Here is a 22,059-nt window from a genome sequence, read left to right as displayed (position 1 = left end):
AGCCAGCGCTTACAACTGCGTTGCAACGCTTGAGCGGCCACGGCGTAACACCCTCATAAGCGCAGACTGGGCCACACCCTCATAAGCGCAGACTAGGCTACAGAGGCCTCAGATAGATCTATATACATAGCTGCGGCACTTGCTGGCTCGCTGGGATGGCCCGGGTAAAGTCGCGATACGACGCATTTTGCATGCCAAGCCCAGAGTGTGGAAAAAAACAGGGCAGTTGTCAGTGGCTGTAGTGGCTGGGCTGGGCTGGGCTGGGCTGGGCTAGGCGGCATCCTGCGAAGCACTGACCAATATGCGGTCTTGGCAAATATTTGCAAGTAAACAAGTTAAATCCTGGGCCGTATTTGCTTGCGAAGAGGGCCGATTTGCGTTGATTTGCGTTGATTTGATTTGATTTGCGTTGAGTACCCGAGGGCTGAAGGAAAAGTGGGGATTTTCGCAGCCCTCTCTCCTTCCAGGAGAAACGAAAATCCCCACTTTTCCTTCAGCCCTCGGGTAAATTTGACTTGTTGGGAGCCTTGCTTTGTGGTGTTCCAGACCATCTCCGAATGAGTCAACTGTCTCGCGTATTTCGCCGCATTCACCTACTGGACACTTGAAGAAAGGCAGCTTTACACCTGGATTGCAGTTTCTTCCATGCCTTTGCCCTTCCCGACCTTGGCGCCCACTCTCGAGTGGGCTGCAAGCTCGCCAACATCCTTTCTACTCGACTGTTTCCCAGCACTTCCGCCGCTTCCTTGACATCCCCAAGCCCTCGACGCCAAACAATGCCTCCTGCCTCCTCAGTTCGCGCACGTATTGAGCAGATTGACCGGAGAGTACGTTCGCATCCTGGAACTGGCTTGACGGGTTGAGTTCTGCAGTTTCCTCCTGACCACATGCCGCTCGTGGGAATAGAACGTCATCTCCGCGGGGAGTACCGGGCTGATAGAACACCTCCCGTGTGGGAACGTGAGGAAATGCGTCTACTCAGACCGGGACTACGAGGTCTGCCTTCGAGACCTTGAGCGCGAGTTTCGAGTCTACCAGAAACTGCCGCAACACGACCGGCTATTGCAGCTCATCAGATACTCTCCCGAAGAAGGCCTCGTCCTCCAGTACATGCCTAGAGGTAACCTACGAGACCATCTTCCCAAGGCTGCCTCCGCCGCCACTGCCATCACGCTTCACGAGCGGCTGCAGTGGGCTTGTGATGCTGCCGAAAGTCTGCATCTCCTCCATTCCCACGGAATTATCCACAGCGACCTCAAGCCCGAAAACTTCCTGCTGGATTCCAACTCGAGACTCAAGATCATCGACTTCTCGGGCTCTTCTTTCGACGGAATTGTAGGATCTGCAATTGAGAGCACCAGGTTCTTCCTCCCACGACCGTTAAAGGAGCCGCCAACTGTCAGGACCGATCTTTTTGCCCTCGGCTCTACCATTTCCGAGATCATGACGAGTAGACCGCCATACGACGACCTCTCGGATGATGAAGTGGAGGCTCGCTATTCCCAGCAAATCTTCCCGAGCGTACAGGAGCTCCCGTGCGGGCAGCTGATCATGGATTGCTGGCGCTGTGAGGTGCAAACGGCAGAGGAAGCCATGAAGCGGCTCAAGGCAGAGTTGGAAAGTGCCCTGGCAGCATCGGATCCCGCGAGTTCATGCCGCTCTTCTCCTCCGACCACGCGCCCTTAACTTGCTGCGTTTGTCCCATGTCGCGACATCTCTTACAAAGGATGCGTTCCCAACGAGTCGCCCAGCGACCAAGGCTACCTTAAGATGCAACAACGAGAAGGTCGAGTTTTGCTCCAGACGCCCACACCTCACGTCTCTCAGCTGTGGGAGCGGCGCGCACCCCTGCATCCCTGCTATCTCTGCTCACGCTAGAACGGCTTGCAAAGCCTTATACACTATTACGGGGATTCCTGGCTGCTGGAATGTAAACCTGACCTCACACTGCAGATCCATCACACGCAATGGATGGATGTGTCGAGTTTGATACCGGCCTAACTGAGAACACCAACTAGTGCTGGAAACGCTAAACCCTGATGTGCTCGAGCCCTACGTCTCGACGGTCTAGTTGAATTAGGAAGTTACTTGTGTACTCCAAGGGCCGGCTGGTTTGTTTTGGCACCGCAGCAATTTGAAAACTTCAGGTAGGAAGGCGTAGATTGCACATGTCCCCGAGAGATTGCGAAAGCAGCTCTGTCAGAGCTTTCCTCCAGGCCTACAGAGAGTGTGTGGGGGGTACGTAAGATGTTGGTTTGCCGGTGTGCCTTCCCTACGGATGTTAGCTTTGGGTTGGCACTCGACAAGCTCCGATGGCAAGGCGTTGACTTCGAGATCCTGTCTCGCCATTTTTGACGAACACTGGGGGCCGCAGGCGCCTCATGGCCTCGGTGAGACACTCGGGTTGATCCAACGTTCAACGTTGGGAGAATGTCGACGCGTTGTTGCAGCAAGGGAATAATGGCTAGAGCCGGCGAGGGGGTGCGGGCGGCGGGAAATTAAAGATTGATTTCAATGGCAGCCGCCTCCGCCGGCTGGCTACGCTGGTACATTCATCAGCCATCCGGACGGCGATGCCGGGAATGACCATCAGTGGCGCACAGCGGTATCGTCGTCTGGGACTACTGTGGTCTGTGGTCCATCGGCGGCCTTGCTTTGTCTCCTGCCCCTGCCAGCGCACCAACGCCTAGCCCGGCATCGACGCGGCAGAGGACCGCCCATGTTCCCGTTCGATGGCCTCGAGATCCCTAACCACCTCCTCCGCCGATTCGTCCTGCTGCTCCCAGCATCTCACGGTGACGGCACTGCAGACCTGCTGTTCCCGAGGCCACTCCCTCCTCGCGAGCCTCCCTCGCAACTTCTCCCGGGCCTGCTTATCCCTCTCTTTGATGTTAGGGAAGATGGCACCGTGTGTCCTCGGCCAGGAGCTTGTCCTGCAAATCCGAGAGTTTGACGTGCAGGTCTTTGTCCAGGAGCAGGTTGGTCGACTGGATGTTGCAGTGGAGGGCGCGATGGGCGTGGATCCAGCCGACGGCCTCGGCGGTCTCACGGCACCAGGCCAGCCGCAGCGGGAGGGAGAGCGGCTTGCCTGACTCGAGGATGTATTCGGCGACGGTGCCGTTCGGGGCGCACTCTAAGGAACTACCTGGTAGATTCCCACGTCGGTGGCGCTTTTGAACCCCAAGACGTTCGTATGCGACGGGATGGCTTCGAGCACCTTTCTCTCGGCCTCGAGACTCTCCAGGTTCTCGGTGGCGGCCAGGGGATAGTTTAAGACAGCAGATTTGTCCGCCTTAACCAATCTATGCACTGGTCCCCGACGCAATGACACGCTTTACTCTGGGGGGGGGGGGGGGAAGTACTTGTAGTAATGACGAACGGTTGGCAATTATCCCCGAACCACCATCCTACCAACCAATACAACCAAACTTCTGCCGTTTGCTTCATCCCCCCGTCTATTATATAGCTCCGCGGGGCTATGCTCCAGCATATTTACGTAGATCTCTGTCCTCCTTCCACTGACTGGGAGGGTTACGCAGTAGGAGATCCTCCATCTACATCCTCATCTCTCTCGCTCTCTCTCAGGCATTGATATTCCTCGGCTCTCCTCCTCGATGAAAGTACCGAGACATGTATTTACAACAACTCTGGCTAGGCTAATTAGGCGAGGAATGGCGCACACTCGCCAACAGACTGGGCGGAGTCAAACAACGAAGAATCGTAAGGCGCGATGCTTGAATTGTCGCACCCAACTAGGGGTGCTTGCGGCTACGGCACTACCTAGGCAGACAAGTTGTATTCCGTACAGAGCACATAGGTACAAACACCAAATCTTCCCACTTAACTCCCAGCTCTGCTATGAGTCTGGGATCTTCCCGATCACCGAGAACTTATTCGGACTAGATTCCTGTCAGCGTCCAGACACATCAGGCAACATCACCGAGGGCACGCCCGTGAGGTTGAACCTGACGACATAACTCGCAGTCAGGACATGGGCTGCCCAGCGTCAGGTTCTCAGACTTCGTGATGCGACGCTTTTTGAAGCCGGTGCAGCTGCTAGGGTTACCGCAGGGCTTCTTCTCCCTTTCGTCGAGTATTTCGTGCTTCGGTGACGCGGTACAGCTCGCGTCCGTCTCGGGAGTGAAGCTGCGCTTGCAACCATAACCCATGGTGCGGTCTTTCGCAAAAGCGGCTGGTTTGGAAGTGAGAGTGTGCAAAAAAACTCAGCAGGCGTCTGATGTTTCAAGACTGTGTTGAAGTGGAGGAGGTGCGACGGCCTGGCTGAGCGTCTGGTAGACGGCGCTTTATCCATCTCAGCAATACTCAAGGCATCCCACAACGCTGGCAATGACATTGTCATCTGCAGGCTGCAGACCAGCTCACACTCGACGGCCATGTGCGCGAGAGCCTAGCAGGGGCGTTGGTTGAGGATCTATCAACACCATCGCTTCGCCTTTGAGATTCGTGCATCTTTCTGCATCCTCTGACCGAGAAGGTCGGGCGGGTGGACGGGACTGCTGTGACATGCGCTCCCCCAACCGCCTACAGTTTGTCAACTGGTCAACCGGAGGTGAGGCACATGCAAGGCGACAAAGCAACCGAGCGAGAATGAGGTGATGCCCGACAGCGGTGTCAACGAAGTACACAGCTCGACTTTGCTGTTGGCTGTTTAAGGCCGCGGACGAGAAGGTCACTACGAAGCGAGGCGAGAAACCCATGACCCTACCCGGCTGATGGGAGAAGGTTGTGTTGGAGGCTCCGCCTTGTCCTGGCTTACGGTTGGGGAGGGGTTGGCTGGGGGAACAGGTATAACAATATCCATGTGGGGTGGCCGGCGTCCCTTCTCAAAGGTGGACGTTCGTTTTGTGTTGGCCACTCCAGAGGCTGCCGCGTGGACGGGGGGCCGTGGCCGCTGTGCTGCCTGGTGCAAATGCGGGACAGATCAACAACCCGAATTGCAGACCTTCCTGCTAGGCAAGGACTCTTTTGCTGGGGCATGTGATCACACATTTCAATCTCTTGCTCCTGAAGCGGGTCGAGGTGTCGCGATCCTCAAGACGGAAACCGGCCTCAATTGAGGAAACACGTAGGAAAGGTGGATCATGTCCAGTATTACACGCAGGAGAGGTGGATCATATCTTCCGTACCAGCATCTGCAGGCCGGTAGACGTTAAAGAGGTCCCGCCAAGACTAATTTCGGCCAATTGTCGGCAATGTTTTTACAGCGTCAGTACCCCGCCAAGACCGCCAAGCGGTTTACACTATCGCCAAGGGTTAGTTCGCCGGGGGTACGGGGGGCGGCGCCAGCCCCCCGCTAGTTAGGGTGAGGGTTATAGTTAGGGTAAGGGTCAAGGTTAGGGTACGGGTTAACTTCGTTTTCTTTTTTTTCGATTTGGTTGAGGTTTCGCGAAGCTGTTGCTACGAGTCTTTGCAATTCTCGTTGTTGATGTTGCTCAAAGTCGTCGCGGCTCCGCTCACCCTATGGCGATTGTAAATACTTGTAAGCGGTAGTCTCCGAAATTAGTCTTGGCGGGACCTCGTTAACGACGACCTGTAGGCCGGCAAACATCCTCTCCTGGGCCAATCTCGATCGGTCCCCCATAGCCGATCGGTGCGCCACACCGGAACTGATCGACAGCTAGTGTACACTAGTGAAATAAGCACCAACCCCCACGGATCCCTGCCCTGCGGCTTGCGCAGGCCGAACATCACGATCAACATGGCGCCCAACAGCAGAAGCAAGGGGCGAGGGTTCTTTAATCCTGCTGCAGCGTCCCTTCCTCTTCTCAGCCCGAGTTCCTCGCCGCTTCAGACAACCTATGTCTGAACATTTGACTGCCGCAGTCAAGGTGACGGCCCGCGTCCAAGGTCTACATCGACGTCAGCTCCCCAAAAGATGCTTAACGCAGCGCTCGAGGGAGCCGCAGACCCTGTGCCACCAGCGGCATTCCTGTTCCGCCCGGCCTGGCCCGCTGTTTCGGGAGGCCACATGTCGGCGCCGCTCCGGAATCGTCAGTCGGCGGGACCTACTTGCGGGAGCGGTGAAACAGCGTGTCCGCAGGGCGCTTGGTGTTGTAAGTTGACCCGGGTTGGCGACGATACTCCGCACGCATCATGGCTGACTGCTGCGCTTCTATGCAGGCGGTGCCAGCGAGACATGCTCCATCATCAGCGGCGCCTTCTTCTGCTGCCCCTCGGAGGCGGGAACTTCTGGGTGTACCCGAGTTTGCGCAGTTGGCGACTTCAAATGCGGCTCCATCTGCTGCGCGAACGGGCAGACATGCATGGGAGCCGACACGCAGTTGCCATTCTGCGTCAACCCCATTCCCACCCTCGTGTCCAGCACGACGGCCGTGCCAACAGCCACGACGGCCTCCTCGCTAGAGAGTTCAGTATCCCGTTCGACCTCGGCCTCAACTTCACCGACCTCCAGCCGCACTCCAACGTCGTCATCAGCCTCTACGCATAGCACATCTATGCCGGCGACATCCTCAACCGCCAACGCCAGCACCGCGCCTGCCCCGACAACCACCACCACCCCGCCGCCGTCAACGCCCGAAGCGACCGGCACGTCAACAACCCCAGCAGCTCCCAACCAGGGCGGCGGCCTCCCACGCGCGGGGCAGATCGCAATCGGGATCATCGTGCCCGCAGCCGTCATCCTGCTCGTCGGCGCGCTCTGGTTCCTCATCTTCCGCCGGCCGAGCCGGGGCCAGGGCCGGGGCGGTCACCGGCGATGGGGCACGGGCACCAACTCCAGCTTCGGCGGCGGCGGCGGCGACGGAACGGGTTCCCGCGCGCCGACGCCGCCGCCGGCGTACTCCAAGAGCGGGCTGGACGCCGTGGTGACGCCGTCGACGCTGTCGATGCACGAGAGGTTTATCATGGAGGCGAATGCGGCGCGGGCGCAGGTGGGGGCGTCGGGGGAGCAGCAGCAGCGGGCGGGGGAGGAGGGGGAGGGGTATGAGATGGGGGATCTGGGCCCTTCAGGGGTGACCGTGGGCCGCCGGGAGCGAGGTGGCGAAGCGAGGCCGGGACAGGCCGCTGTGGAGACGCCGCCCGGCTCGGCGGGCTCTGCGGATCGGCCGGCGTCGCCGCACCCCGGCACGGTGTTTGTTGTGTAACTTTAAGCTTGCGCACTTGGTGCGTCAGGCGCAAAGACGAGCATTTCACATAATCTTTAATTTAATGTTGATTCAAGGCTGACAGACAGTTACAACCCTGGCACCCAGGATTACCAGACGGCCCTTCCGTTGTTGAGGTTGTTGAGATTCGCAGGATTCAGTAGTGTCGGGTTTTTGTTGCCTGTTTGGTGACTCCAGCGGCCAACAACACAGCGGCCAACACTAGGTACAGCGGAAGCAAGAGCCATCGCCTCACAACAGCCGTCATCATTCGGCTACAACGCGAGCTGACTCATGCGGCCAACTGCAGGAAGGAGCGGACAGCCGCCATAACGGGAAGTATCAACCGACTTGGCGTCAGTAATAGGTGGTTTACAAAGTTGTCCTTGTGGCCTTGCGGTCGTGGCTGCCAAGCTGAATGTTTTGAAAGCCCCCGGCCACGCTAATTTGAGGACGACTCGTCGTCGTCCTCCGTTCGCTGGCTTTGACTCACGCCGGCTGTGGGATGATCCCGACCAACAGCATTCGGCTCGGCAAACACCAGGAAGTTATAAATAACCAATTCGTATATGGTCCTGACAGTTGCATCTCCGTTCCGCCGCTTTCGAATCTTCGCGCAGCCACCGACTCGGTTTGCGAACTCTCTCGGGATTTCGGCAGCCCAGCACCTGAGCAAACACTCGTCACGGCGCCGGGACCGCGCATTGATTAAGAGCTCGGGGGACGTCCGACTCACCGAACACCCTCGTTGATTACGCCAGATCCTTGCTGCAGCACCATGGCGGCCACCCAGCCTGAACTCTACGACCTCCTGGTCGTCACCGACGCCACGGCCTCCATGTACACTTTTCTGCGCTCGCTACACAGCTCCCTGCAGGATATCATCCGCGTCTCGGCTCTCACGGCATGCTTCTCGCGTGTCGGTGTCCTGGCCTACAGGGACTACGACCAAAGCGAGAATGTCACCCAGTGGTCGGGCTGGTACAGTAGCGATGGGCCATCCGAGATCTCGCAGGACGAACTGCTGTCGTTTGTTGCGCAGCTCCAGCCCATCGGCGGCGACGACTGGCGTGAGGCCACCCGGTCCGGCCTTGCGCATGCCTACCAGGTGATGCGCCCGGACGCGAGGACCATCATCGTCATCTTCGCCGACGCGCCCCCGCACACGGAGCTCGCATCCCACGAGTGGGCGGTTGAGCAGCAGGCTCTTGCACAGCCCGACAGCTATGGCGGAGCCGGCAAGCTCTTCGCCGACTGGACGTCTGTCGCCAGGACCCTGACCCGAGGAGAGAAACGGGCGCACGTGTTCAGCATCATCGAGGCCGACCGGAATTACTTCTGCGAGACGACCTCGATGTTCACCTATCTCTCTACCCAATCTGGCGGCGTCTGCCTATCTATCCCTCCGAATTCAACCTCCGAGACCATCTCCAAGCTGACAGTTTGCCTCCTGCTCTCGTGGATGGGCGCGGCCAAGCAGGGTGCTAAGCTGGACACCCAGCCTCTTGCTGCTCAAGCCCGATACGCCGATGCCGGTGACATCGACCAGTTTTCGTCGGAAAAAGACGCGTCAGCCGTCAGATACCTGCCCGTCTCCTCGCGCAAGGCAGACAGAGACGCCCTCCGAGCCAACATGACCCGTTCGCTGTTGTCCCTTGACACGCTAGCCCATGTCGTCCCGCGTCGGGAACACGCGATCATGGACTTCGCCAGGCGGTACAAGGCCGATCCCGGGTACCAAGCATTTGTCATCGAGCAGCTCGCAGACATCATCCAGTCAGACGTGGCCGCCATCGCGCTCAACCCGGTCTTCGGCACGCTCTGGCGGACGGTCTGCAATGACCGGCTCCAACCCGCGCGCGACAAGCTCATCGCCAGCTTCAGCCGACAGCTGGACGCGGTCGAGGACCGCGCGAAGAAGGACCGCCTCAAGAAGTGGCTCGAGGAGTCGTACGACTGGGCTGGCGAGATCTTGGAAACGATCAACTCGGTCCCCGAGGAGGAGCGATATCCGTGCGTCTTTCTCGACCCCACGGTGCGCTTCCCGCGGGCCGAGGGCGGCGAGGACGGGGTCAACGGCGACGGCGCTAACAACTCGATGGAGTTCACCCGGGACGAGCTTCTCGAGATCGGGCGGTCCTGTGACAACCGCATCCTGCGCCGCCTGGGCCGCATCCTCACCCGGCTGACCTACGTGGCCTCGAAGGAGGAGCTCCCGGCCCACATAAAGGACGTGCCGGAAGACGAGGTGCCCCGGATTCCCATGGCCCTAGCGAAGCCGGAGCACCACGCCAAGTTCTGGAAGGTGCTTTTGCACACCGTCCTGCCGGGGACGATGTTGGCCCCTCGCCCGGCCGCCCTGCTTGCGGCTCTCGCCGTGAGGATGGCCATCCAGCCTTTGGAGGATGTCGCGTACACGGAACTCATGGCGTGGCGGGAGAAATGGAACACGTTGGACATCCCCGAAACATGGAACTCCAGCTGTCTGGGGCTGCTCCTCGAGGCCGACAAGAAGCATCAGCAGCGGGTGGCAGGCCAGCAGCCAGGAGCTTCGTCCGACGGTCAGTCGATTCTGAAACCCGAGGACCGCAGACTGTTCGAGGCGCTCGTCGACTACAAGCTGCTGGAGATGAACATGGACACGACTCTCTCGGCCGAGGTCGGCTGGACGCCGCACAAGAGCAGAGTGGCTGTGGGCCCGGTGGTGGTCTGCAAGACCTGCCAGCTGCCCCGGTCGGTGACCGTCATGGCTGAAGACGGCGTGTGCGGACTGTGTGCCTCGCCGTGTGAGTGCGAGAGCCCGGAGGCCCACGATGCCCTCATCACCCAAGGCCTCTCCGCGGCAGAGAGCGACGGCAACCTCGCCACGTGGGTCGAGTGCTTCATGGCGGAATGCAGGGCGCAGTACGTGGTCTACAATACGGGCAAACTCAACGTGCGTCCCAAGTGTCGTAAGTCAAGTCCACGCTCTTCTTTTGCCAAAAACAACAGGGAGGTACTAACTCACCTTCAACAGACTACTGCCGGCAGAAGTCCGCCGTCTCCAGAAGCGACCCCAAGTACACTACCCTGGCCGATGCGCCCTGCGTCACCTGCACCCGCTGCGCCAACCGGATCATCTGGCCCGCCGCGTACCGCCCGGCCGATTTCGACGCCTCGGCGTACCTCTGCCCCGCATGCGCGGACAACCACCCGACCATCGTCACGCAGGAAACCACCGCACGAGCCCTCGCCGCCCAGAACGGCACGGCCTGGCTCCTCCGCAACGACGACAACACCCTCTTCGACCCGCTGTCCGGCCGCTCCGTCTTCCACGTCGTCTCAACCTGCACCACGGACCGCTCCCTCATCCCCTCGCATGTCGAAGTCCTCCCGGCGCTATCCAGCACCTGGACCACCCCGCTCACCCTCACCCTCAACAACAAGCCGCTGCACAACACCCGCGCCCTGCTCAACTCCCTCGCCGACTGGATCACCACCCGCCGCGTGCAGTCCAGCACCGCCCAATGCACGCTGTGCTTCACCGCGCACCGGCACAACGCGCACAACCCCTCCCGCACTGCCGGCCTGCGTCTAGCCTGCGGCGGCCGCCGCGGCTGCGCGCAGCTGATCTGCGAGCCGTGCATGCGCGGCTGGTACGGCCTGAACCGGCCGGGCGCGCCGATCAACGTGGCGGCGCTGGCGTGCCCCTTCTGCCGGCGGGCGCCGGTGGCGCGGCGCGTGGCGCTGCCGCGCGGCCTGCAAGGGCTGGCCGGGCTCGCCGACGCCGTGGTCGAGCGCGGCGAGTTCGTGTACGCCTGGTGCGCCGGCCCGTGCGGTATGGCGAGGCGGCTCGCGCCGCGGACGTGCGCGGCCGGCGCGCCCGAGGTGGAGGGGTGGCGGTGTGAGGAGTGCGTTGCTGCTGCGGAAGCGGAAGCGGCGGCGAATGGCGGGGGTGGGAACGGTAAGAAGACTGAGGACGGGCTGGAGGTGCGCGTCAAGATGTGTCCTGCCTGCGGCGTCGCGACGGAGAAGGTTGTGGGCTGTGATCACATTAGCTGTCCGTGTGGCGCGCACTGGTGTTTCAACTGCGGCAAGAACACGGGCTCCATAGCGGAGACATATGCGCATATGACGGCCGAGCATCACACCTGGTTTGCGGACGGCCACGAGGAGGACGGGGATGAGGAGTATGAGGAGGGCGAGGATGAGGAGGTTGACGAGGGCCAGGACGGCATGGATTGGGTGTGACTTGGGATCATGGCTATACCGCTTTGTTTTTCGTCTGTGAGCAATTACTTTGGACCTACCTAGGTTTGTCAAGAGCAACAACAGCGATGATTCCGTACACCCAGTAAAAGCTCGAACAAGGTCCCGGAACTTAACATCCTTTCGCGTAGGATTGTCATACAGGCACAGCAGCAATGGATGAGCCGGTTTCACTATCGCTTCCCCAGAGCGGAGAAGACGCTGGCGTTGAGCGCACTTACCAATATGGTTGGCTGGTATAAGGCCAGCCCGGTCTTCGCGAGTTGCCGAGACGGTCAGGAGAATATAGGGGCCTCAAGAGGCACAGGGCACCACTTGGATTTGTTCACATTTTTCTTACTAACAGAGTGCTTTATGAAACCCCCTGGATACCTGGAGACGGAATGCCTGAGTCACAACTCCTTCTGAGTGGCCTCGCGCTCCAGATGCAAATCAAGCCCTCTACACCCCAGCCTCCCCGACCTTGGACCTGGTTTCGACAAGAAGCGCATAGCAAATTGCTTCTCGGATGTTATCGCGGACCAGGAACTGACGAAACAATACGGGACGACCGGCATCACATACACTAGGGATTTAGCAGCCACTACGAAGCTAAATATAGAATGCCATGGTATAAACCAGCTGGTATAGTTGCTTGCGAGCGGCTATTTACGCCGGACTCCCCACCCTCACCCGCCGAGCAAAGCTTACATCGTGAGGTCGAGACCGAACTAACTGCATCATGTGTTGCCTAAGGAACATCGCGAGCGGGGTATGATTGGGTTGGATGTCCTCGAAGACACGGAACTGCCCAACAGCAGAGGAAGCAGTAATTAGATGCCAGACCAGTGTTGTCGCTCTCTTCACACCCATAACACTCCCGTGACGACGATGTGCCTTCACCGGATGAATACAAACCAATATCGTACCGTCCCGCCCAGCTGATATGGTCAATTAAGTCTGGTCCATCACGCAACCTTCGGAACCCATGACCTGGTCAGTGGAAGAATGGAGAGGGCAGGCGAATGCCGCAGAGGTCGGCTGACGGCGCGACTGAAAATCCCATTACCTGTATCGGACGGCGCCCTGTCTTCCAGCTCTCCGCGGTCTACATGACAACGCTTCCGACAACACCGGCGACAATGCGCTCCGTGAGTCTTTTGCTTCTGCGAGCTGGCTTGGCCGGGCTCGCTGCTGTGGCGCATGGCCAGTCAGCGGCGAGCAGCGGAGACGACGCGGGACAGTGTAGTTGCTCGGGGCTGGACTACACCGACGGCGGCTCGTACTTGGTCGACGGCAGCTCCACCAACGACTTCACGTTCACCTCGGAGTTTGAAGGTCTTCAACGCATCCGACTTCTGTCCTGGGCGAGCCCCATTTGAATGGAGGTGGGCTGACTGTTGCAGAATGCGCTCAATCTACCATCACGCCCATCCTCGTCTCGCCCGACGGCTACGGCTACGAATGCTCACCCATCGAGTCCCAACTCGACGGGGTGGAGCAGTCGTCGTCTTGGTAGGCTGACAGCAACGACGCCACCAGCAGCTTCGGTCTGATACTGACCACAACAGTGCCATCTCGTACGCTGACATGAGCTCGGGGACGTGGACAATCCTCATCGAAGCCCCGGAGCAGAATTTCAGCGTTCAGCGGCAGTTCAACATCACCGTCAGCGACGCAGGTGTCAACACCGTTGTCGTCACGGTTCGTCTTCCCCTCTCATCAGCGGTGGTTACTCTCAACCTAACTCGACTAGGTGACCCCTACCGTGGTTGAGTCGATAACAAGCACGATCCCCGGTGAAAGTGAGTATACTTACCTAAGTTCGGTGTTTGTGGGGTGGACTTCCTTGCTAAAGGCATGCTCGAAGCAATCACTAGCTGGGTCGTCGAAACGGAGACGCAGTACCTGGACCCCGAGACCGTCACGGGAAATTGCTACCTTCAAACGGATACAGTGGTTCAGTACGAGCCCGGGCCCATCACCAAGGTTGTGTCCGAGGTTGCATGCTGGTCTACGCGGGGCGTCGTGACGCAGTACGACTTGACGACAGTCACCGAGCAAGCATCTTGCCACTGGCCGCAGCCAACACGCGACCCGTCGCGGCCGACGTGGTCACGGCGGCCAACACGGACGTCAACCAGGTCATGGCCAACCACCTGGCGTCCAACCACCCGAACCACCTGGCGCCCAACACCACCGATCACCACCACCAGCCGGCCGGTGGTCACCACACGCGTGACGACACTCCCGAGGGGCGGCCGGCCGACCCGCTCCACCACGCCGCCGCCGCTCATCACGACCATCACCCGGCGGCCGCCCACGACAACCCGCCGGTTGCCCCCGCCCCCGACCACGCGCGTCACAACCCCCACGCTGATCACGACAGTGACCGGCAGACGCCCGACAAGCCCCCCGCCGCACACTACGAGGCCGATAACCACCATCACGACACGCCGGCCAAGCCCTCCGACGCTGCCGACTACCACCCGGGGCGGCGGTGGTGGTGGCCGTGGGCAGCCAACGACTTCTCGACGGGGCGGCGGAGGGGGGGAGCCTACTTCTCGTCCGGGAAGAGGCGGCGGTGGTGGTGGTGGTGGTGGGCAGCCAACTTCCCGTCCGGGGAGAGGCGGAGGAGGTGGAGGAGGAGGTGGTGGTGGTGAAGGAGGAGGAAGGACGGGCCCTCACCGGCCCCCTCATGAGGCAGTGCCCACAATTACGCCAGCTCCAGAGGTTCAAACTGGGGCGATTGGTATGTCCGCGGCTTTCCCGTCTAGCGATTTGTCAATAGGCACTCAAGCTAAGCCAGCTCACCCCAGCCCGCCGTGCGCCGCAGCTAGACATCACCAGCACCGTGTACGACACCACGACCGTGACAAGCACCGTCGTCGAGGTGCAGGAGGGCGACCCCACGACAGAGTACGGTATGTGGCCCCGCGTACACTTCCAAGTTCCACCCCTCCTCCCTTCGTTCGAATGCGAACGGGCTAATCACGCTCCCGCACAGATTTCTACACCACCCTGACCACCTTCACGCCGCCCGCAGAAACCGTCTGCGGCGCCGAGACCACCGTCACGCTGCTGTACCAGGGCCCGCCGACGACCGAGTACCAGATCGTCACCGTGACGCACTACACGTGGGCGACCGTCTGGGTGCGGTATGTTGGCCCGAGTCCCTGGCGTATCCGGTTTCCTCCATCCATGCACTGCTGCCGTGATTGCTGACGAGACTTCATCGCACCAGGCAAACGCAGTACAGCACCGCGACGGACTACGATGCCATGACGCGTTGCGTGCAGGCTGGCGGGCAGTATGGGGTGTAGGGCGACGATGTGGGCTTCACGGGTTGGAGATGTTGCTCTGGAGGGCAGTCACTCACTTTCAGGGTTTTGCTCTTGCTTGGAGAACAATGTTGAGTCCAAGCGGGCTTCCACGTCTCTGGATGAATCAGCGCCCAGCAGTCTGGTGTTGAGGATCTCAGTCAATTGCTCACTCCCGTAGTCAATTACTAGCTACTTTCGCAAGTAATTACACCGTGGAGAAAGAGTTGCAGTATATACAGTACCCAGCGAAAGTCTCGTCATTGAAACTTCGCTTCAACAACGCCAACAGCTGGCAATGCGAATCCATACACGGACGGAGTCTCGCGCATCGTCCCTCCGAGTCCGTCCCAGCTCGTTCCCCAACGCAGATATCCAACCCACCAAAGCATCGTCACATTAACCCCCTCCGACGAAGGAGGGAGAAAAAGACCAGAAACTCCCAACACCACCCCTACCACATCAACCCTCCACAAAAGAAATTCAACCCCCCCTCAGCCCATCGCAATCAACTGGAAATGCCCAACCCAACAAAACCAATCCTCCTCCCTCCATAACAAAAAAAAAACCACCTACTGCCACAAAACCCCGCTCTCCATACCCACCGCCAACCCCCCCCTCTCGACGGCGCCGAGGAACTGCTTGAGCCAGCACTCCGCGCCGCCGCCGCTGCCGCCGCTGCCGCTCCCGCCGCTGCCGCTGGCAGTAGCGGCAGGCCTGAACACGGCGCCGACACACTCGGCCTGCGCCGCGCACGCGTCGAGGCAGCCGGCCAGCGAGCCGACGGCGGCGCTGCTGTTCTGCTGGCCCAGCGTGCCGTCGCCGCCGGGGTAGTTGGCGGCGCACTGGATGCGGAAGGTTTTGCGGCTGCTGCTGCCGCTGGAGGAGGAGGAGGGGCTGGTGTAGTTGAGGTTGTTGGCGTCTGGACAGGTCGGGTTGGTTACCGCCGAGGGTGTTGGGGCGGCGGCGGAGGAGGATGATGGCTGGGTGGTGGTTGATTTTTGGGGGCTGGATTGTTGTTGGGTGCTGTTTGGAATGCTCGGTTAGTATTCCGTACACTAGTTAACTACCTAGCGCGGATGGGGTGGAATGGAGTCGGAATGCGGGCTCCTCCGGAAAAACAAGAGGGGGTGGTTTGCTCTGGTGTTTGTGGTTTGGCATGCGGGGGCCCGGGGGCTGCAGGCACTCACTTCGCCGCCGTCTTGATGGCGCCCGTTGCGACGCCGCCCAGCACGCCGGCCAGGACAACGATGATGACCAGCGCGACCGCGATCACCCACACGATCGGCCGCCTCCACAAGGGCACGCTGTGTTTCGGCGGAGGCACGCCTTCTTGCTCGTCACACTCGCTCCATGCCTCCTGCAGCGAGTGCACGCCCGAGGTGCGCGGCAGCGGCAGTTGGGACACGACGGGCGGCGGCGGAGAGAGCGGCGACTGGTTGGGCAGTTGCGAGCTGGCGGGTGTTGTTACGGTGCCGGAGGGCGACTGCGAAGATGCGACTTCGGGGTAGCTCTTCTCGTGCTTGGTCGGGACGTGGTCGTCGGGCACGACCTCGGGGAGGTTCTGGTAGTTGGTCGGGTCGCCGGCCGCCGGGATCAGGCCGTCGTGGTACACCCGCGGCGGCGGCTTTTTGTTCCTTCTCGCCATCGTAGTCGGCCCAACGTTCCTTGAAGTTCCCGCTGAGCCGGCGGAGCGAAGCGACAGTCAATTGAGTCAATTGGGCCGGCGCAGCGTCAGAATGCGGCAATCGCGAGACCAGAGCCGGCCGTCCGACAGCGAAAAGAGGAGAGAACGACAGGCGGCATCATCGCCAGTGCCAAGTCCAATTTCCCACCCCTCCCGGTGTTCCCGCTTGCGGGGGCTGGGAAGAAGAGAAGAACGTGTGCCGAGTCCTTCATTCTGCGCGTGTTTGCGGCACCAAGCTGCGGTGCAACCCTCACCTCGTGCACCTCCAACCGTTTGTGTTTGCACGGTCACCCGGGCGTGGGGAGAACCCCGCCATTGTGTGGCTCAAGGAAGCGCCGACCCGAGTCTCGTTGCACCGGCGTGCCTGCTGTGCCTGCTGCGCCACTTCACTGCTGTCCAAATTGTCCATGACAGGGGGTGCCAACCGTCGAATACATCATGAAACTTGGATGGCGGAATTGCTTCCAAATTCCCTGCTCCGTATAGATCACCGGGCTTGGCGCATCTGCCTTTTTATCAGTGAACCGTTTAATTAGGCCTGGTGTCGCCTTTCTCGCGGGCAGAAGTCATGGGTGCAATTCCCTCCACTGTCGGATCGTCGGTCAAGTTGGAGATAACTCGAGCGCGGGGTCGTTATCTCGCAACCGCGCGGCTGCGTTAGCGCTCAACTCGTCGATCTTCTGCTGCAGCACACAATTGGGTTTATCCTGGTGCCTAATAATGCGGGACTTCTAGCTGACGCCGGTGGACTGGGCACCAGGCCCTGTGATCTTCAAGCGCCCCGATTCGGAAATCGCCCCGGCCATCATCCGGCCTTTTCTGCGTTGGGGGCTGCCAACCAATCTCACGCCATCTATTCCGTATTCGAATTCGCTATGACCTATTCCCTCTGGAGGCGAAAGAAACCGCGCTTTCCACCAGGCGCACACGAGCAGCCTTTCAAGCACTCGCACCAAACTTGGCCAGGTACTCGTCGTGCAACTTCTTCTGCCTGTCCCAGTCTTTCTTCAGCTTTTTCGCCTGGCTCTTGGGTACCTCGCTGCCGTCCGCCAGCTTGGTCGGCAGCCCATCGGCGTCCCACTCCAGGTACTTCGCATCGCCCTTGAACATCTCCTGGGGAGGCACCTTGGCCTTGGCCCACTTCTCCTCCTCAGCCTTCTCCCTCGCTTTCCGTGCTGTTTGGAGATCGTCAGTAGCCGCCAGCTTTCGCAGATATATATGGACACTTACCCTCTTCCTTCTGCCTCGCTTTCTCGGCCAGCAGCGCAGCCTTCTCTTCCCGCGCAGCGACCAGTTTGGCAGCAGGGACAAACTTGATCAGGCTGGGCTTGTCGGCCTGGTCGTCTAGCTGCACGCCCAAATCAGTGAGATCGTAGTCGCGGATCCGGTCGCTCAGCGCCAGTACAGCCTTCTTCGCCTGGGGCTCGAGGCCTGCGGCGATGGCTCGCAATTCGTCACGCAGACGCGAGGTCGCCCGCAGATACGGTAGCGCCAGCTTCTCGATGTCCCGCTCCCCGCTCTTCTCCAGCTCGGCGAACTCAGCCTCTGGATTTTGTTGCTCGAGCAGGTTCTGGACCGAAGCCTCGGTTAGGTTTAGCGCTTGAACATCCGCCTTGACCTTGGCGTACGCCGCTGCGTAAGGCTGGACAGCCGCTCGGGGGTCCAAGTTGGCGGTAGAAGCGGCGCCAGCAGCCGCCCAGCCAAGACCATCGTATGGGGGCTGTGCGCTGGCGTCGAGACCGAAGATGCCGACGATCTTTGTGACCCACCGAGCGACCGCCTCCAGGGCCTGCAGACTGGGCTCGCCGGACTTGTCGTTCATGTAGATGTTGGCGTCTCTGACGAGCCGGAGGATGACTTGCATGGCGCCGGGCGTATCGAAAGAGTTGCGCAGCGCCGCGTCGACATCCTTCTTGGCCTGTTCCAGCTCTTCGATCAACCCCCTGGCTCTGCTATCCTCCAGCGACAGATCCTTGATTCCGTCGACTGTTGGTCCAGCCGCCGCCAGTTTTGCTTTGATATTTGTGAAGAAGTTCTGCAATTGTCAGCTACGCCCGGGCCCCTCTTGCTCATGGGGACTCACTCACATCCACGGTGTTCTCCCAGTTATCTGCCTGCTTCCGCATGTCCTGCGAGATCTCGACACCATCGTTCCACCGTCCCATTAGGAACACAATACGCATGTTACGGGCAGTGTACGTCGTGGCCAAGGCGTCTTGGATCGTCTGGAAGTTTTTCAAACTCTTGGACATTTTGCTGCCTGCGGCACGTGTCAGCTCTCAGCACAAGGGCATTCCGACTGAGCTGTTCGACCTACCTGCGATCGAAAGATGGCCCATGTGCTGTGCGGCACGTGTCAGCAGGCACCGTTCGTGGCATCTCCGTCTTTAAAAGCACTTACCAGGAAATAGTTGACCCAGGTGTGCTCGCCTTTGCCGCACTCGTGGAAGTAGGCCTCGCTCTGCGCCAGTTCGTTGTCGTGGTGAGGGAAAGCCAGGTCGATGCCACCTGAATGGATGTCCATCTGTTGGCCAAGCTTGTCTGAGGCCATGACGGAGCACTCAATATGCCAGCCGGGGCGACCTGCGCCCCAGGGACTGGGCCAATACGGCTCGCCGGGTTTCGACTTCTTCCACCTGCGGTCATGTCATGTCAGCAATCGACCGCCGGATAGGCAAGGGAGGGACAAACGCACAAGGCAAAGTCGCCGGGTCGCTTCTTTCCTTCCAAGCTCTTGGACAGCGACCCTTCGCCCTCCTCTTGCAGCGCCTTGTCATTTCTGCTCTCGGGCCGGAGACGAGCATACGTGTTGCCAGCCTTCTCGAATGCCGCAATGTCGAAGTACACTGAGCCGTTGGCCTCGTACGCAAATCCTTTGTCGATGATCTTCTGGACAAAGGCGACGATCTGCGGCACATACTCTGTGACTCGGGTCACGGCGTCCGGCGGCAGCACATTCAAAGCTGCCATGTCATCGTTGAAGGCCTTCTCCATGGCTTGCGTGAGGTCGGTAAAGATGGTTTGGTCGCTGGTGTCGATCGTCTCCTTGTACAGGGAATCAAGATATGGAAGAAGGACCTCTTCGGCGCCATCGAACCCAGACCCATCGCGCAAGGACTTCGCCGCGGAGTCCATGTTGCTCAGGTGCATTTTCACCTTCGCCTCGGCGTCGCCCGGCTTGCCCTCTCCTGATAGGGTGCCGCCCGCCAGGACGCTACCATACGCGGCGTCTCTCCGTTGGAGGTAGCTGTGTTCGTCTAGTGCGGGCAAGTCCGCCCCGGTCAGGAGGGGAAGGTTGCTCGCTGCATACGCCTGAAATGCCTTGAACACAAGCTCACGCACTTGTTCCGCCGTGTACGGCTTCTCCTTTTCGAGTTCGAGAAGCCGTTTCCTCCTGGCTTTGATGATGATCTGCGACGGTCAGCCCTGAACCATGCACACCCACGGGGTCAAGCGAACGCACCTTGTCGTCGATATCTGTGTAGTTCATCTGGCGACATCGCCGTCAGTCGTCCGTTTTCAAACGCAGGCAGCCCACCCCGGCGAAAAACACCCACCACAAAGTTGACCTTGAAGCCAAAGTGATGCATTAGGATGCGGCGGATGATGTCGGTCGACACATAGTTGCGAGCGTGACCGAGGTGGCTCAGATCGTAGGTTGTTGGTCCGCAAGCATACCACGAAACCTTGCCTTCCTCCCTCGGCACGAAGGGCACCGGCGGGCCGGGCTTCAACGAGTTGTGGACTGTGATGGACGCCATTGAATATGCCCGCCAGAGCCGGGGTCGGATTGTGAGCGATCTGAAAGAAGAAAAGAAGGTTCGGGTGCTAGCGAGGGAGCGCATCCAGCCGTTGGCAGGGGTCTTGTAGCGTTTTCGGCGGCCGATTCAAAAGGGCAGCGTGGCAGTTTGGGATGAGTCAAAATCCTCTGGTTGGTCGCGGATTGGATGGTGGAAAAGCGGGACGTCTGCAGCTGATTCCCCGCCGCCCGATTGCGTGCCTCGCGCACGGCCCACATTTGGCGATCTCTGAGTCGCCCAGGTAGACGTTAAAGAGGTCCCGCCAAGACTAATTTCGGCCAATTGTCGGCAATGTTTTTACAGCGTCAGTACCCCGCCAAGACCGCCAAGCGGTTTGCACTATCGCCAAGGGTTAGTTCGCCAGGGGTACGGGGGGCGGCGCCAGCCCCCCGCTAGTTAGGGTGAGGGTTATAGTTAGGGTGAGGGTCAAGGTTAGGGTGCGGGTTAACTTCGTTTTCTTTTTTTTCGATTTGGTTGAGGTTTCGCGAAGCTGTTGCTACGAGTCTTTGCAATTCTCGTTGTTGATATTGCTCGAAGTCGTCGTGGCCGCGCTCACCCCGTGGCGATTGTAAATACTTGTAAGCGGCAGTCTCCGAAATTAGTCTTGGCGGGACCTCTTTAACGACGACCGTGGCCCGATAGCGGACGATGTAGAGCTTCTTTGTTAGGATTCTGCGATCTTGAGGCTGTCAATGCGCCAATTGCCAACAATTTTTTTTTTTTTTTTTTTTTTTTTTTTTTTTTTTTTTTTTTTTTTTTTTTTTTTTTTTTTTTTTTTTTAGAGACAGGTTAGAAGTAAAATCCGCCCGGCATGGCAATGCGAATTTGGGCTGTTTCCCAACCAGCACGAAGTTTGGGAAAACCAACCTAATGACAGACACGCACGAATTTCCCATGACGCAGTCCTCTCGTTCTCGTGATTGGTGACTCCTCCAATCCTCGAATCATCGGAGATCGTCGCCGAGTCAAATCCAACTCCGCGCGCTGCAGGTGCAACCTGGATGAAGCAAGGCCAATCCCAATGCTCGAGGTGGTCGACGGCATTCTCCCGGCGGATCTTCGTCTTCCCCAAATTCAACGACACAGTCCAAGTCTCTCTCACAGTGTCTCCCGACCTTGAGCTGCCTGCCCAAGCAAGCCCTCGAGCTTCCTGACTAGCGTCGATGCAAGATCATCCACATTGTCGACAACGTCCAGGCCAAACCTCTGACAAACCATCAAGACATTGCCCCGCTTCCGATACTCCTTATGGCATGCAACGACTCCCTTGCCAGCGCGGGCGCACAATCCTAGCTCCAGCAAGCTGATCGGGGCGTCCGTTCCGGGCCCAAAATACACAACCACGACATCAGCCTTCTCCTGCATGTCGAGCTCCCATTGCACCTGCTCTCGGAAAGGCTCGAACTCGGGATCTTCGCGCCAGCTGCTGTCCCAGTCCGGCCGCAGTGGGTTGAAGAGGGTGACGGGTAGGAGCGAGACGGCCTCGGTCAGGGTCTGTCGCCAGTCTGGGCCAGATGAGCTGCTGGTGGTGCCGGCCAGAAATACCGATGTGCGATACGTCACGATTGGACGGAATGGCGCCCTGATGACCTGTGCTTTTCGTGGCTGAGAGTCTCCCATGGTTGGCCGGTGAGGTTCTCGGCGTTGTCAATTGGCTTCAATGACGCAGCCTTTCGAATGTGTATGTACTATGTGCACAGAGGAAACGAAGCAGTTTGCATCAGCCGATGCCGCTCGGGTTTCAGAGTCCGAATGGTCTTCAGTTCAATGAGCGGGTTGCCAAACGACTGGCCGACCTACCTTAGTCTACACAGTAAGGCCCAGTGTTTTGTACGGTATGCCAAAACGCAGGCTTTGGCCCGTGTTCCTGTGATTCTTCCATTTTGGTGAGGCGGGGCCAA

General features: G+C 59.4%; 8 protein-coding genes across 8 annotated transcripts; 4 read left to right on the top strand and 4 right to left on the bottom strand.

The window, feature by feature from the left end:
- Positions 1-526: 526 nt before the first annotated feature.
- Positions 527-2,152, top strand: THITE_2109473 (uncharacterized protein). Its single transcript, XM_003650165.1, has 2 exons — positions 527-827; positions 907-2,152. The coding sequence occupies exons 1-2, from the start codon at positions 777-779 to the stop codon at positions 1,684-1,686; spliced, it is 831 nt and encodes a 276-aa protein (XP_003650213.1). The 5' UTR covers positions 527-776; the 3' UTR covers positions 1,687-2,152.
- A 534-nt stretch (positions 2,153-2,686) lies between these two features.
- On the bottom strand, positions 2,687-4,169 carry THITE_2085383 (uncharacterized protein; the record flags this gene model as incomplete). The annotated part of the gene is made up of 3 exons (XM_003650164.1): positions 2,687-2,804; positions 2,908-3,145; positions 3,992-4,169. The coding sequence occupies 3 exons, from the start codon at positions 4,167-4,169 to the stop codon at positions 2,687-2,689; spliced, it is 534 nt and encodes a 177-aa protein (XP_003650212.1).
- A 1,727-nt stretch (positions 4,170-5,896) lies between these two features.
- On the top strand, positions 5,897-7,124 carry THITE_157791 (uncharacterized protein; the record flags this gene model as incomplete). The annotated part of the gene is made up of 2 exons (XM_003650163.1): positions 5,897-6,011; positions 6,142-7,124. The coding sequence occupies 2 exons, from the start codon at positions 5,897-5,899 to the stop codon at positions 7,122-7,124; spliced, it is 1,098 nt and encodes a 365-aa protein (XP_003650211.1).
- A 778-nt stretch (positions 7,125-7,902) lies between these two features.
- On the top strand, positions 7,903-11,354 carry THITE_73838 (uncharacterized protein; the record flags this gene model as incomplete). The annotated part of the gene is made up of 3 exons (XM_003650162.1): positions 7,903-10,075; positions 10,141-11,018; positions 11,076-11,354. The coding sequence occupies 3 exons, from the start codon at positions 7,903-7,905 to the stop codon at positions 11,352-11,354; spliced, it is 3,330 nt and encodes a 1,109-aa protein (XP_003650210.1).
- A 1,232-nt stretch (positions 11,355-12,586) lies between these two features.
- THITE_2015860 (uncharacterized protein) lies at positions 12,587-13,433 on the top strand (the record flags this gene model as incomplete). The annotated part of the gene is made up of 4 exons (XM_003650161.1): positions 12,587-12,689; positions 12,758-12,866; positions 12,923-13,055; positions 13,251-13,433. Coding segments are annotated over 4 exons (528 nt in total), but the record flags the coding sequence as incomplete, so codon positions are not given.
- Positions 13,434-14,812: 1,379 nt separating this feature from the next.
- Positions 14,813-16,618, bottom strand: THITE_2109471 (uncharacterized protein). Its single transcript, XM_003650160.1, has 2 exons — positions 15,862-16,618; positions 14,813-15,697 (listed from the first exon to the last, which is right to left on the bottom strand). The coding sequence occupies exons 1-2, from the start codon at positions 16,317-16,319 to the stop codon at positions 15,244-15,246; spliced, it is 912 nt and encodes a 303-aa protein (XP_003650208.1). The 5' UTR covers positions 16,320-16,618; the 3' UTR covers positions 14,813-15,243.
- Positions 16,619-17,297: 679 nt separating this feature from the next.
- Positions 17,298-20,119, bottom strand: THITE_2141877 (uncharacterized protein; the record flags this gene model as incomplete). The annotated part of the gene is made up of 7 exons (XM_003650159.1): positions 17,298-17,533; positions 17,589-18,393; positions 18,446-18,618; positions 18,676-18,700; positions 18,760-18,994; positions 19,054-19,769; positions 19,916-20,119. The coding sequence occupies 7 exons, from the start codon at positions 20,117-20,119 to the stop codon at positions 17,298-17,300; spliced, it is 2,394 nt and encodes a 797-aa protein (XP_003650207.1).
- A 794-nt stretch (positions 20,120-20,913) lies between these two features.
- Positions 20,914-21,932, bottom strand: THITE_2109464 (uncharacterized protein). Its single transcript, XM_003650158.1, has one exon. The coding sequence runs from the start codon at positions 21,776-21,778 to the stop codon at positions 21,257-21,259; it is 522 nt and encodes a 173-aa protein (XP_003650206.1). The 5' UTR covers positions 21,779-21,932; the 3' UTR covers positions 20,914-21,256.
- Between the last annotated feature and the right edge of the window lie 127 nt (positions 21,933-22,059).

The sequence above is a fragment of the Thermothielavioides terrestris genome, chromosome 1 (assembly GCF_000226115.1).
Source record: "Thermothielavioides terrestris NRRL 8126 chromosome 1, complete sequence".
Classification (NCBI taxonomy): domain Eukaryota; kingdom Fungi; phylum Ascomycota; class Sordariomycetes; order Sordariales; family Chaetomiaceae; genus Thermothielavioides; species Thermothielavioides terrestris.
This window is presented reverse-complemented; position numbering and strand designations above follow the sequence as displayed.

Excerpts from the sequence above, each read along its gene's own strand:
- THITE_2109473 (XM_003650165.1), top strand. The coding sequence starts at position 777 with ATGCCTCCTGCCTCCTCAGTTCGCGCACGTATTGAGCAGATTGACCGG. Across the intron at positions 828-906 it reads TTGAGCAGATTGACCGGAGA|AACGTCATCTCCGCGGGGAG; the intron begins GTACGTTCGCAT and ends TCGTGGGAATAG.
- THITE_2109471 (XM_003650160.1), bottom strand. The coding sequence starts at position 16,319 with ATGGCGAGAAGGAACAAAAAGCCGCCGCCGCGGGTGTACCACGACGGC. Across the intron at positions 15,698-15,861 it reads GCCATCAAGACGGCGGCGAA|CACCCAACAACAATCCAGCC; the intron begins GTGAGTGCCTGC and ends CATTCCAAACAG.
- THITE_2109464 (XM_003650158.1), bottom strand. The coding sequence starts at position 21,778 with ATGGGAGACTCTCAGCCACGAAAAGCACAGGTCATCAGGGCGCCATTC.